At 39.9% G+C, this 15153-nt stretch overlaps 1 protein-coding gene across 1 annotated transcript in view; it reads left to right on the forward strand.

Annotated features, from left to right (window-relative positions):
• Positions 1-15153, forward strand: part of SCEL (sciellin) — a 63243-nt gene that overhangs the window by 26930 nt on the left and 21160 nt on the right. Inside the window, exons 10-14 of the mRNA XM_026656298.1 lie at positions 3387-3455; positions 6779-6835; positions 10154-10210; positions 10901-10960; positions 13653-13736. Coding sequence (XP_026512083.1) covers positions 3387-3455; positions 6779-6835; positions 10154-10210; positions 10901-10960; positions 13653-13736 — 327 coding nt within the window. The remainder of the gene's footprint in view (positions 1-3386; positions 3456-6778; positions 6836-10153; positions 10211-10900; positions 10961-13652; positions 13737-15153) is intronic.

A 15153-nucleotide genomic window follows, 5' to 3' on the forward strand; every position in this document is an offset into this window, starting at 1 on the left:
TTTCTTTCTTTCTTTCTTTCTTTCTTTCTTTCTTTCTTTCTTTCTTTCTTAAGAACAGGATTGGAGTTGTGTGTCTTAAGAGGCTGAGTGAGAGATTCTGAACCTCATTTCTAGTATACATGGCACCCAATAGAGTTTTAAAGTTAGCAGTGCTGGTTTACATCTCTTCTGTTCAATGATATAAATGATTTGCCATTGCAGAGCTGATGTGAAGAGATCCAAATGCATTATTTCTTGTAGTGTTTACAAGATCATACTTATCCTCAAAGCAGAACTGAATGAATTGCTGTCCTTTCTTCAGTGATCTTTCCCAGTCCACATCCCCTCAAAACATTCTAAACAACTTTGCCTCTGCATTTAGCTCTGAAATTCTCTGTGCTATGCAGCACATTGTGTTTTGGCACTGTATAAATGGGTTTTCACAGTTGGCTGCAGACCTCTTCAATTTCGTCATCCTTGGCTTCTGTTGGTGCAAGGCTTAAATGAGGGCTCCTTTGAAAGAAACCTGGCATTGATTAGTCTGGATTGCAACAGGAACGAAAACGCACCCCAATTCAGAATAAACGCCATTCCTTTCTCGACTTACTTTTTCTTTCTCATTTACAGACCACAAAGTCTGTTACAGGAGTGTTGAAGGGGTCCTGGACAGTCAATCAATGCTCAGAAAGGCCTGTTATGTCAATCTTTGTACAATGCAAATCCTGAATTACTTACTATGTTTCAGGGTGCGGTTCCTTTTGATCCAGAATTTGGATGTTCCAGCTGGCAATTTGTAGTTGTTTTTGTAACCTGAAACTGCCCTTTACAATGCTGATGTTATTAGGACAGAGACGTCTTTTGAGGCTTTAGCTCAACTTCATTATTGAAGTGTCAGTGTATTCAAGGGTTTTGTCAACCTTTTCTTGGTTGCATAGTGACTGACTTAAGACCTGAGGGGCTTATCTCTTAATGACAGCAAGTCTTCTAAAATTATTGTGGCTGTTGGCTTGCTGGACCAGAATAGTTTTCACCTTTGTATTAAAGGATGTGCTAACACAAGCAGAGCTTTACCACTGTGGAAGTGGTAAAAAAAATGTAATGTAATATTTAAAGTCGCAGCCTATTTGCAGGTGTTGTGTAAAAGGGCTGTGCAGCAATGAGAATTCATGGTGGCATTCTGGGTAACTCAGTGAGAATTCCTTTGGGAACTATGCAGCTGCACACACCAGCTGGATGGGTTCTGCCAGACTTCTACAGGTGCAGTAGTTGTCCCCCATGAACTGATACAGTGGGGTTTGGGAGCTCTGGCCACAGACACTCCTGTTCTCTTTGGGAGTGTAACAGGGTAACTGACTTACTAAATGAAATTGGGCCCAGCTCTCCTGTTCCAGACCAGGGGTGCCCTAGTATGGTGATCTGCCATTGGGAGTTATTAATGGGAGAGAGCCCAAAGGAGAGAAAGTTCAGAGTCCTGAGTGAGAATGAGAATGTCTGGAGTCCTAGAGTAGAGACAGCTCAGAAGAAGAGCCGAGCTGGCTGGGAACTTCAGGGAGGGAATACCTCAGCACTTGCAATCATCACTCAGCAAGTTACATCTTAATTTAAGCAGTGTTTACACTGAGGTTTTTCTCAGTCTCTCACTGTTACATGCCACAGGTGGAGCTACACTGGTGGTAGAAATGGTGAAAGCACTACAGTAAAAAGCTGCCAGACTTGTTCTGAGAGAGATTAGATCAGATGGTGGCATGAACACTGGCAAATGCTTTACAGTACATTGTTGCTACCGTAGGTGTAGCTAGCTTCATCAGGCAACTGTAGGAGTTTTTAAGAAAAAGCTCATTGCAGACAGTCTGGGTCTTGCAAATGCTGATTCATCCAACTAGTCCTGCAGGTAATCCCATTGAAGTCATTATGTTATGTGTCTTTATAAATAACCATCAAATCTTAACTGTAGTTGTTCTTAACCTGAGGGGTATCTGAACCAGTGACCTAAAGGATCTATATCCTATTACCACTCCCTTCAGACAGCCAGTTGCCCTAACGGAAGGAATTTGCAAGATGCCAGTCTTGATTACTTACTTAAATCTTGCCAAAAAGATGCAGCATGAAAGAGAGAGAGAGAATTAAGGAAGTGTTACCTGTGTAAAATTTAATATATTATCCAGGTTACATTTTATGGAAGAAGTCTTTGTTCCAGGAGAACCAAAAAGCATAGCCAAACAGATCAGTCACATCAGAAGTTAGATCACAACATATATAATTTATTAGGATTCTTCAACTTTGTTTTATAAATCAGAGTAATTGACAGGATGGGTACATATAGTGTAGAACTCATATTTTATTACAGGAGAAGTATCTCTTTTTTTGTTCATGTCCCCTTAGACAGGAAATGAAATTACACCCTCCTCCCCAAGCCAATCAACACTCTATTCCCCAGTGTATTGAGAATAGCTTATAAGGAAAAAAATGCAGTTGGCTGAGGAGGTAGTTATTTAAAATATAAACGGCGGAGTAAATTTAAGATTAATTTAAAACATTGGAAGTTGTCTGAGAGTTGCGGTAAGTTTATTTTATTTTATTGTCATGATTTCCAGATGAAAATAATTAATTCACCCTGCCAGAGAAATGGCATTTCTGTGGTCTGTTTCTTTTCTTAGCCCAGACTGCCATTCCCCCACAAACATCCTCCTTCTCACCCTGATCTCACCTACCTTCTATGGGAGTGGTCTGCTCTGAGTATACTAAGGTGAAGATTTCGAAGGGAGCATTGGTGAAGAATAAAGGATAAATTATCCGAAGGAATTTATCTTTAGCTGAAATTTCTGGACACTCTCTGGGAGTATAAGTTAGCTAAAACAAACAATGTATACCTAGAAAGAATTTTAAAATGCATATTGAAATTTACCTAAACCAGGGTTGAAAATCTGAAGTGTTTTTAATGCAGTTTCTTTCTTTCCCATTAACAGAGAAATGCCAGCCACTAGGAAAAACACTCAAGCATAGAAAAGCTGTGACTTCAAGAAAAAAAACCCTCAGTTTTTGCGTGGCCAGCCCTTAGAATAGCAAGAACAAAGCCCACTTTGATTTCTACTTTTGTGCTATTCTTAAATGCTGCATTATGATACCCAGACAATATAGTGTTTTGAGCTCTATAAGTACCTAGATAGAAGTTTCTTGAATATGTATTAATTTAATATTTCAATCTATTTTGTTTATATTTTTAACTTCCCTACCAATTATGCAATATTTGATAGGAAAACACTGGATTATTTGTAACATTTGACTCTAATATTAACACAGGAAGAGCTGTAGTAGTTTGGGTGTTATATTGAACTTCTTTGGAGCAGCTGCTTGTATATATTTATATAAAACATATAACTATATTAATAGCATTTAATTTTTCATAGGCAGGTATCTCCACCAAAACCTGGGATATCTGTTGATGAAAGAAGAATCACAACAGAAAGAACTACAAGGTAGGCCCAACATACAGTTGTTTGTAAATTGTGATACAATTTTTATAAGGCAGGAGTCCCCAAAAATTTTTATATTGCAGATTTTGAGTACAATTTTCAAAAACATCTAAGTGAGTTAGGGTCCTAATTGGATCACATCAACGTGAACTAGGCACCTTTTTAGTTTGTGCCAGCAGAGTCTACATGGGGCAGTTAGCGTGCAACATGTTAGAGCGCTCTGCAGTTCATACCCCCTGTAGAGCACACTGCAGCACTGTGTAGACAAGCTCTAAGTCTCTTTAAAAGTCAATGGGACTTAGGATCTTAAGTTACTTAGGCATGATTGAAAACTTTATCCTTCACCTTAATAGTGAAACTGTCTCTTGGAACATTCCTGATTGCTCAGACCAACTTGTCTCTTACTGATGATCAAATAACATTGGTGTGGCAACTAAAGTAATTACATGGAAAAGTAATAGTCAGAAACTATTTAATCTTGCTTTAGCTGGCTTTTTATGTTACTTAGCCTTTTGAAACAAGCAGGAGAGTTGGAATCATGTGACCAGCAAGCTCCCCCTGGAGAACAGTTTAAGAATCACTGCTATATGGAAAATAATAGTCATATATGTCCTATTCCCTCCCCTGCCCACAAAGACTATATTCTTGAATACTTAAAAAAAAAAAATCCAATTCTCTGTCTTTAGGGATTATGTCACAAAGCAATGGTGGGGATAAACTGAGTGTTTTATGTAATCTCATGACTCCAGGAGCTGCACCTTTAAGAAAAACACTAAATATCAGGAGATGCAGATAGAATCATGAGTTAGCAACCTGGTGGCACTAGCACTATTAGTTGCTTTCCTCCTACAGGCCCCCGTCCCTATTCTCTCCACCCATTCTGTTCCCCCATTCGCTCTTCCTCCCTTCAGCAGCTCCTGCTCCTCCTTTACTTCCTGTCCCCCTGTAGTCCTTGTCTCCCTTGTCCTCCCCAGTACCATGTCCCCTGTCTCCCCACCCTCCCATAGGTCCTGCCTTATTTCCCAACTGCCCCCATGGTTCCTGTCACTTCATACATCCCCAGAAGCCCCTCACCTTTCCTGCCTGTGGGGCACTCATGTCATGTCACCAATGCTACCTCTTCCCCTTTCTGTTGCTCTTCATGTCTGAGAAACTGCAGGGCAATTTGAAAGCAACCAAAGGGGAAGACAGAGAGGCCATCTGCATGCTTCATCAGGCACCACAGCAGCCCTTGTGGTGGCAGCAGTCCAAGTCCTCCTGCTTTCTAGAGCCCAGGTGAATGTGTAACATTCATTCTGGGATGCAGGAATGCGTGAAGGTCTGCCTACATACATTAGTGTCACATGAAATCTGTGATACTTGACATGTCTTCAATTCCAGGGTCAGGGTTTAATTAAGACAAGATGTAACAGGTGCCTGACTCCCATTGACTTCAATAGGCTTTGGATAAGGCCCTAAGTGAGTTAGAAAAAACTAGGGCTATGTGTACACTAGAGACTTACAGCAGCACAGCTATCAGCATAATTAAACCGTCCCAAACGAGCAGTGGTAGCTATGTGGGTGGGAGAGCATCATCATGAGATTGGCTTAAAAATAATATATTTTTTATTCTTTTAATCCGCCTTCTCTTTTTTGAGCCTTAGGGTTTATGTTTTCAAGCATTTCTCTACAACCAGGGGCTAGAAACTTACTTTTCTTTTAATGAAAGCTGAGATTCTCACATAATCAAATGAATCCAGGATCTGAAGCTTTAAGAAAACCATTAAATGTCATGAGACTTGTGATCACATAGTGAGAGTTGGCAACACTGTGTTAGTTGCCATAAATATATAAGAATTACAAACATAACAAATTTAAATGTATCAGTAATTCTAGAAGAATATGTAGATTACATATTTTTTAATAGCTCGTACGTAATGTTAGACCATTGATATTGAATGCCCTCTGACTCCCTCATGGTAATTTTGTTTGATCCTTAAAGAAGACAAGATCTTGGTAATCTCAAAGTGAATCCCACGGCTGACAAAAGACAAGGGGAAATCTTGCAAAGCCCTTTGTCTTTATCTTTTGCTAAATGATGTTTGAAGATAGAACTGTTTAATGTGCAGCTATTGGAATTTCAAGTAATGAGACACATGCAATACTATGCACTAAGAGAATGAGATTGGGCTCTACAGGAAGTCAGAGTGGTACTGTAGTGGGAACAGCTTTATACTTCCAACAGCTTTATACTTCTCTCATTTCCTTAACAAATCAATGATACAAGATATTAACCTAATTAAAGTGTCCAGGCAATGTTAGGATTGATTTTAGGTAGAGCTGGTTAAAAAAGTTTTTGACCAAAAATTTTACATTAGAAAATGCAGTTTACTTAAATGGAAACGTTTTTGCAGACACATGTTGAAATAGAAAATTATTATAATATATTACATTATTTTATATTGCTTCAACATTTTTGAAATGAAGTGATTCAATGTTACTGAAACTAAATATTTGAATAGCTCTGTAATCAGAATTTGTTTGGAATTTTCATTCTGCAAGAAATATTAAAATTTCAGCTTTTCTTTCCTATTTGGAATGAAAATACATTTTGCCATGTGAGAATTTTCCATGGAACAGAAATTGCGTTTTCCAACCAGCTGTAATTTTACGGAGAGTAAATTTAAATTTTGAAATGTCAGACAATGGAAGTGTTGTCTGCCAGCTAGAGACTAGAGGGTCTAGCATGAGTGGGTTTATCCAATTAACATGTCCCCCAGGTCATAGCTGGACTTGCTGTCCCACCAACACAGTGAGAATGAAATCAGAATCCTGGTGGTCCAGAGGGGTGACTGGTCTTCAGTACAAACCAATGCTGATTAGCTTCTTTAGTTTATGCTATGTTTTTTTTTCTCAGTGGGGACTCATTCTTGCATACATCATAGTAGTATTCTGCCGATTTTATGATTCAGTAATCTCATGGTTTAAAGTTCATTGCTGGCTAAAAGGCATGCAATTTTTTAAAAGTTATTGATGTAGGGGTGTTTTAATCATGATTATGAGTGCTAAGAAGACATTTACCCTTTTGACTCATACGTTAGGTGTAGTTGGTTGTTTCTAAAACATAATCAGGTGTTGCTCGGGTCAAATGGAAATACCTGAAAGGGTATGTATTTACTGGTTATATTTCATTGAATTAGCAATGTAGGCTTTCAACTTTGCCATCAATTCGACTCTATCTTTCTTGAAAAATGTGTCAATAACCTCTTTACTTTAAGCAAGTCCTTAATTTTAACTAATGGATGTACTGACTGTGACCTGCTCTGGTTTTGCTTTATCTTTTATAGGAGCCAAGATCTTGATAATCTCAAAAAAAATCCCACAACTCACACAAATAACAAGGGGTAAGTCTTGGAAGCATCTCGGTTTCTATTTTTCTGATGCAGTTGGTAGTGTATAACTATTGGAGTTTGAAAAAAGACTAATATTAAAATCCATAAAGTCCTTAAAGGACTAAAAAGTAGCACCAGCTGTTCAGAAGTACAGGATAGCATTAGAATGAAAATAATAGCAATGATGAAATAACACATGTACTATTGGGGGGAGGGATAGCTCAGTGGTTTGAGCATTGGCCTGCTAAACCCAGGGTTGTGAGTTCAATCCTTGAGGGGGCCATTTAGGGATCTGGGGTAAAAATCTGTCTGGGGATTGGTCCTGCTTTGAGCAGGGAGTTGGACTAGATGACCTCCTGAGGTCCCTTCCAACTCTGATATTCTATGATTCTAAACACCCAGGTGCTGGGGGTGCTGCTGTACCCACTGGCTTGAAATGGTTTCCATTATATCCAGGGTTTACAGTTTGGTTCAATGGCTCTCAGCACCCCCACTATACAAATTGTTCCTGCACCTCATCCCAGGAGGCTTTTGTGTGTGTGTGTGTGTGTGTGTGTGTATGTGAATCCTTGGCACTATCCATGCATGTTTATAGCTGCCTCAGAGTTCATCAGTGTCCAATAGAACTATAGATTTTTAGATATATATTTTGTAAGGGATTAAACAAAATTTGGAAGAACTCAGAATAGCGGTGTTTGCTAGAGACAGAGCAGTGTTAAGCAGTTAATAAATTGTCCCACATTCTAAAGGGACTTACTTGTGTGTTGGACCTCAATGTCAATAGAGTGAGATTCAGACCAAGGTCCTTGTTGTCCATAAACCGTTTTATGGAATGAGCTAACAGGAAGCTGCCACACTACTTTGCTAGTAGGAGCTATGCAATGATCTCCACACTTAGGACCCAAATTCTGCCTACACTTACAAGGATTACACTATGTTACAGTGATGCCCTAAGTTTATAGCTATGATGTAACCCCATTATTTTACCCCCCCTCCCCCCGAGTCTGGGCATAGTTATAACTCCCTGAGCATCAGTGCTACTATACCCAGTCCAAATTTTAATTTAAAGGGAAATGTAGCTTTCACATTGGGCCAGAGCCTGAGAGACACTGAGGCCTGTATCTACAAAGGTACTTAAGTGTTTAAATTCCAGTTTTAAGCTCCACTGTGATCCACAAAACTCCTGCTGAACCCTGTAGATGCCTAAACTCACTCAGTGCCTAAATATTCAGGGTAGAAGTTTTCTGCCTCTGAGCATGCACACTGCCACTTCCCTCTAGGTACCCAGATACCATCTCCCACCTAAGCCTCAGAGCGATCCATGAACTGGGGAAAGATAAGCATCCTCCGCCTAACTTGTGTGCAGGGCCCAATCTGGTAGGTGTGCTCAGAGGCTGCCTACTGGATCAAGTCCCATTCAAAATCTAGAAGGAGATGGAGGTCATTGTGCCCACCTGATAATGCTTAGCTTAGTGGTTAGAGCATTCACCCGGGATGTGGGAGGCCCCAGTTTAATTCCCCCTCCACTCCACTCCCCAGCAGAGGGAGACACAGGATTTGAACAGGGATCTCCCACCTCTCAGGAGAGTGCTCTAACCACTGAGAGGTGGGATATTCTGATGTTACCTCAGTCTCTCCAGTTGAAGCAGTTCCTCTGTGGGTAAAAAGTCATTGGAGCAGGAGGACTGGACACTAGGTCTCCTGTCTCCCCAATGGGTGCCCTAACAACTACTGGACATTCTGTCTCTGGCCCAGTGACTCTAATTATTTGTTCACAGTGGATATCCACAGCATCACAATGCCCAAGTCCCTTTGTGGATCTGGGCCTGCATGTCACTGACACAATTGGAAGTTGAGGTGCTCAGTGGCTCTTAGGAAGCATCCATCATTTTGAAGGATTAGGCTACTATGAGTAGACTCAGTTAACTATGTTCCCCTTTGCAGGCTGAACTATGTGAGAGACCTCCACATCAAAGTGAAATCCAAACTAGCATCTTCTTGGTCCACAAAGAACAACTTTAACAAACGAGCTAAAAAAGAAGTTTGTAGTCAGAGCTAACTGGCTAGGTGGAGCGAAATTAACTTTATGGTTTTACTCCCCACCTGCAGCCAGGACCGGCTCCATGGTTTTTGCCGCCCCAAGCGGCGGAAAAAAAAAAAAAAAAAGCCGTGATCGCAATTGCGATCAGTGGCAACTCCACCGTGCCACTTTCTTCTTCGGCGGGAATTCGGCGGCAGGTGCTTCCCTCCGAGAGGGACCCGCCACCAAATTGCCGCGGAACAGCCCGATGTGCCGCCCCTTCCCCTTGGCCGCCCCAAGCACCTGCTTGCTGGGCTGGTGCCTGGAGCCAGCCCTGCCTGCAGCCCTAGAAAGGATTTATCCTTTTGTTTTACTGTTACAGCTGGTTACATATTGTTCCATTTTTCATGTCAGTAGAGAAAGAGAAAGTTATTTAAAGTCAAAAGAAAAGTCTTATATTAAAATTCAGCTACTTGTTTAAGCTTACTTGTAAAAGAGAAAGTGTTTCTCTATATTTAAACTGTAATTGTGTTGTATTTGTAATACAGTAATATATTAGGGTTTAATTCTTCATATTAATTTAAGGAAGGTGGTATTAAAATACTTCACAACATAAGATGAACAGCACAGCTTTAAATCTACCATAATTTATTGGTATAATAATTTAATAGTATAAGTGGAAAGAATCAATGTTTTTAATTCTATTTTTGTTAATTTTTAAATGCTTACATTTTTAGTCCAAGGATGGAAATTTAAAAAAAGCCTCAGTCATCAAATATGACAGCAGATAACTTCTGTCATTCCAAAAAACACACTAACTGGACAAATGTATATTTATTCAAAAGTTCCTTAACAGAATGCAAGCTTCTTTAGTTTTAATGTTTACAATATTTCTTATCTTTGTGAACTAATGCTAGAAACAGAAATCTATGCCCTAGAAGACTGTGAATTAGTCAGAATTCTTCAGAAACTTCATTTCTCCTTTCACTGGCACATATAATGTAGAATAGGAATCTAAATCATTTGATAGTTTTCATATATTTAGGTCCACAAAAGGGAATACTTCTGTGGGAAGCATTAGAATTGTACAACTTTCCTCTTGCAAATGGAAAATTAAGCATATTTTTGTGACTATCAATAACAATTTGGCATAACTATTTGTGAACTATTAACGAACGTATTCAGTATTCATTCTTTTCCTGGGGAATGGGCATGTTTTTCTTCATTTTTAAGAAAGAAATCCTATTTATATCCAATTTTATAATCAAGCAAGAATATTTTAACATCACTCTATTTTTGTTGTTTCACAGAGGGAAAGACCTTGATGATCTCACTGTTGTAAATACTGCTGCACAGAAAAATAAGAGGCAAGGCCTGTAGTGAGGTTTCTCTCATATTTTAAAAGGGTTTGTAGTTGGGTAGCTGCTTAAGTGTGAGTCTTGTTACTGAGGGTTTATTTCAGTAAATGTGGTTACAGGGGTCAAAACTAACAATTAATTGACTTGGTCTAGGTTATTAAAGTAAAACCCATATTAATTTCTTTTTAACTTCCCAATAAATACAAGATAGTAAATGGAAATAATTCAATATAGATATTACAGAGGATTTTATTTTCTATTATTGAAACTCAAAATGCTCATCAAACATCTGCTTTAATAAATAGTAAAGATGGGGGACTCTCTCCTGGAAAGTAGTGTTTGTCAGGCAACCAGGACAATGATGCAGTGTAGTCAGCAATCTCTTACTTGTGGAAAAATTCTATGCTTTCTTCCTTTTTAAAATGTAAGTCCATTTCACTAGGAGGGTGGTGAAGCACTGGAATGGGTTACCTCGGTAGGTGGTGGAATCTCCTTCCTTAGAGGTTTTTAAGGTCAGGCTTGACAAAGCCCTGGCTGGGATGATTTAGTTGGGGCTTGGTCCTGCTTTGAGCAGGGGGTTGGACTAGATGACCTTCTGAGGTTCCTTCCAACCCTAATCTTCTATGATTCATCCTTATGGCTAATTTATAGCTGAATTGAAAATTTTGACTAACACTAAGGTATATTTCATTTTCACAGAGGCCAAAATCTTGATGAGCTCATTGAAGTAAAGGCTCCTGTGGAGCAAAATAAAAATCGGTGAGACTTAATTCATAGCTCTGTCTTACATTCATTGAAAATTAAAATGGTTTGTAGTGATGGAGCATTTTCCTGTGCAATACTGTGCATGGGAATGTTCCTTACCAATGTAAGCATGTAAACGTTTCAGATCTTTAGAAACACATATAAATTTATTTATAAATTTGCCTAATATAATTAATATATAGCTGTATTTATTTATTTTTTTAAAAAGTCAGAGTACGTTACTCCCCTTAGTGCATGCAAATATCTTGGTGTCACAAAGAAGTACTTGTAGGTGTATTAAGGTGTTTGATAGTTTAAAGTATACATCAATGCTTCTAGGATTCCTGGTCACTTGAGCTGTTGAAGTCTTGATTCATTTCATGAAACTGAATTTAGCAGTCAGTCTTTCAGGGAAAACATTCATGGTATTTTGTCTTCATTTAGAGAGAATCTTTCATCAAACTTTATATCTAAATGGACCCCCCCACGCTAAGTATTTAAGAAGGATTTGTCATTTCAGTAAAGTAATAATTTCAATCCTTTTCTTAATATAAAGGTGTTCACATCACAAAAGTCCCCATCAAGATGCTACCCTGGCTAGCAGTCTCATCAGAGAGGCAAAGACTGAAAGTATATAGAGAATGAACTTCTCTCTCCGCTCTTAAAGTAGCTCTGCCTCATCAGGGTTGAGGCACAATGGAGGGCACTGCTTCGTGCTACATGCTGTGCATGTAAAACACTGAAATGGAGGAAGATTCATTTAGTGGAGAATCCAGACCTTGGCAATCTCACTGCAACAAATCAAACAGCAGGCAAAATAACCAGTGTTCAGGCTCATGGTTATCACTTTCTCTCTGAATGTAACTTATAGCAGAGTTATAGCTTTTGACATACGGTTATAGTGGCCTTTTGTTTGAGCTTCACTGTAAAAAAAAATCATAAATATTGTTAGCATTTCCTATTTAAATCACTTTATTAGGTTGATGAGGTTAAGTTTTATGCTGCTGTAGAATGTCCTGTTTACAGCCATGAAAACTCTAGGAAACTGGGATACTTATACAGGAATCCTGGTGCTGCTTGGTGTGTCTATCTAATTCTAACTAGTCATTTCTAATGCACCCATCACTGTATTACACCGAAACATGTTCTTTAGACTCTGTTTTCCATGTGGCTTGTTCCTGAACTGAAACAAAACTCGAGTTTAAAAAAAAAATAACCCCAATATTGATTCTTTATTTTTTGTTGTCAAAATCTGTATATCTGTTCTGTGCTGGTATTTTAAAGTCCCCATTTAAAATGTAATATGTATCCAAAAATCCATTGCCAACGTTGCAGAAATATAGATAACATATAAAAACCCCACCATCAACACAACAATTTGACAGTAGAAATGAAAACTATTAATGGGAACCTTACAGAGTTTGGCATTCAATTAGTAAGAAAAACATGTAAAAGTTTGGATGTGCATCCAAGTCTACAGAGGGCCCCAACAAGACCCACAGCATTGTATCCCCACACAATCCCCTTGCCACAACAGGTCTTGTGATAAACTTTCCTTTCCAACATCTCCATACCAAACTAGCTGCTGTTGTCATCTTGGCATGAGGTTCTGTGGCCTTTTGGTTTCTTTAGTGGCCTCATTTTCAGATTTTGTGTATGTATTTGTGCACCCTGTCTGGTGGAAGCACAGCCTCTTTATCCCCCCACTCTCCCCAGCTCTCTCCTTCTTCCCCTGTTGCCCTCATTCACAGACCCACAAGGGATTCTTCTTGCCCCTATCCTTGCTGACCGCATACCTGCAGATGTCTTGTTTTAGTGTGGGTAATGGTCTGTATAGCTTTCACCCTCCTGATGTCTTCAGGGCAAGAGGGCTAGGTGGTAACTCCTTATTAGCTTCTTCAAGGATTAGGGAGCATTCAGTGAGCCCCCTGAAATGGCTAATAAGGACTCCCTGAAATTAAACAAGGAGGAGTAGTTGGTAAAAGCCACCAAGCCCTTCCCCAGGTAAGTGACATCACTGAGCGTTGGACAGGTTGTGAGAGTGGATGTGCCAGGGAGTGGGCTTGGACAAAAGGATGGAGGTGTGTGATGAGCAAACTAGAGCCAGGACTACTTCAGACAGAAAATAGACCCACAGTACTAAGATCAGTTTGGATCTGGGTTGTCTTCAGCTGAATAACCCTTTCCAAAGTTTAGGAGTTGGGGGGTGAATAAAATGGTTCTTATTTTGGCCCATCCTTTATTTAGAGGTCTTAGTCCAGTTGCCAACTGATAAATGTCCACATCACAAAACCACCACCACAAAACACTAATTGGCAACCTTGTCACCACCCTCATTAGAGTTGACAGGCACTGATTGGGGATGGACACCGAACAACTGGCTCACAACCTACAGATGGTCCCTCCAGGTCACCATAGAAGTATGAGAAAACTTGCATGGTTGCTGCCACCACAGCTTGACATGTCTGGGGGAATGCAGAACGATTTAATCTGCTGGGCTGCCAATCTGCCACATTTCATTACCGCTAAATTCACACCCTTTTTTTTAAAAAGAAAAGGAAAGAAAAAATGTCTCTTGTTCACTTTCTAATGTTAGTAACACACGGCCACATTGTGCCTTCAAGTGTCACTGAAAGTGGTCTGACTGTGCATGATTTAAAAATATACTTTGTGTCATAAATCTTTGTCTTGTCATTGTTTTTTTTAGGACAACTGAGCAACCCTCTGATTCTGCTAGTGCTCCAAATAACCGATCTGACACAAACTACTCTTATGACAACAGAGGATCCAGGTAGTTAATGAGTTACAAAGATTAAATAAATAATGCCTCAAGCATTTTCCTTACACAAAATCCAGGCAAACAGCCTTTATGCGTGAAAGTTCCATGGAGACTGGAATCCTCCCACCAGCCTGTGGAGTGGCAAGAGAAACAAAGGATATATTTACTGGCTGTGCCCTTACACTCTCTGCCCCACCCAGATACCTCCTTCCATGCTGCTATGGATAGAACCTCCAGGTTACACTGCTCCAAGGCACATGGTGGGCAGAGACACCTTGTGTCATCTCTCACCTTTCTCAGCAGAACTGTACTGAGTTTTCTGCCTTACAGGCCATGCATAGGCTGAAGCAAATAGATTTTTTTAAAAGATGCTTCCCTTTCAGTGCTGGAGTCTCTTCCTTTAGCTAGGATCTGTAACTACAGACACTTAGTATTGTAAATCTCAGTGAAAACTGACCAAATTTATGCCCTGGAAGCTTGGAGAAAGTACCAGCTTGCCACTTATTGAAGGGTAGCAGGAAAGCAGGTGAAAATAAGAAATAACATGTTTTTCTGCACAAAGTCATAACAGGATTATCAAATGATTAAAAATCTTTTGACAACAAATAAACAATGTATCATTCTGCCTGAATGAAAGAACACTCTGGATGTAGAAATGAAAGCCCCAGTGATGTGATATTTCTGTTTAAACATGAAAATGAGTATAGTCACTCTTCAGGAGCAAACAGCACAACCATATTACTAACACAGGGCTAGACTGTGCCTTTAAGCACGGTCCTGTGTAAGTGGCAGTCCATAACTTCACATCCCTAGGAGGAATAAAGGGAAGGAACTGTGACTTTGAACCATAATTCCTTCACTCCTCTTAGAATCATAGAATCCTAGAATATCAGGGTTGGAAGGGACCTCAGGAGGTCATCTAGTCCAACCCCCTGCTCAAAGCAGGACCAATTCCCAACTAAATCATCCCAGCCAGGGCTTTCTCACGCCTGACCTTAAAAACCTCTAAGGAAGGAGATTCCACCACCTCCCTAGGTAACCCATTCCAGTGCTTCACCACCCTCCTAGTGAAAAAGTTTTTCCTAATATCCAACCTAAACCTCCCCCACTGCAACTTGAGACCATTACTCCTTGTTCTGTCATCAGGTACCACTGAGAACAGTCTAGATCCATCCTCTTTGGAACCCCCTTTCAGGTAGTTGAAAGCAGCTATCAAATCCCCCCTCATTCTTCTCTTCTGCAGACTAAACAATCCCAGTTCCCTCAGCCTCTCCTCATAAGTCATGTGCTCCAGCCCCCTAATCATTTTTGTTGCCCTCCGCTGGACTCTTTCCAATTTTTCCACATCCTTCTTGTAGTGTGGGGCCCAAAACTGGACACAGTACTCCAGATGAGGCCTCACCAATGTCGAATAGAGGGGAATGATCAC

Source organism: Terrapene carolina, unplaced genomic scaffold (genome assembly GCF_002925995.2).
Source record: "Terrapene carolina triunguis isolate 2854851 unplaced genomic scaffold, T_m_triunguis-2.0 Scaffold21, whole genome shotgun sequence".
Lineage (NCBI taxonomy): Eukaryota > Metazoa > Chordata > Testudines > Emydidae > Terrapene > Terrapene triunguis.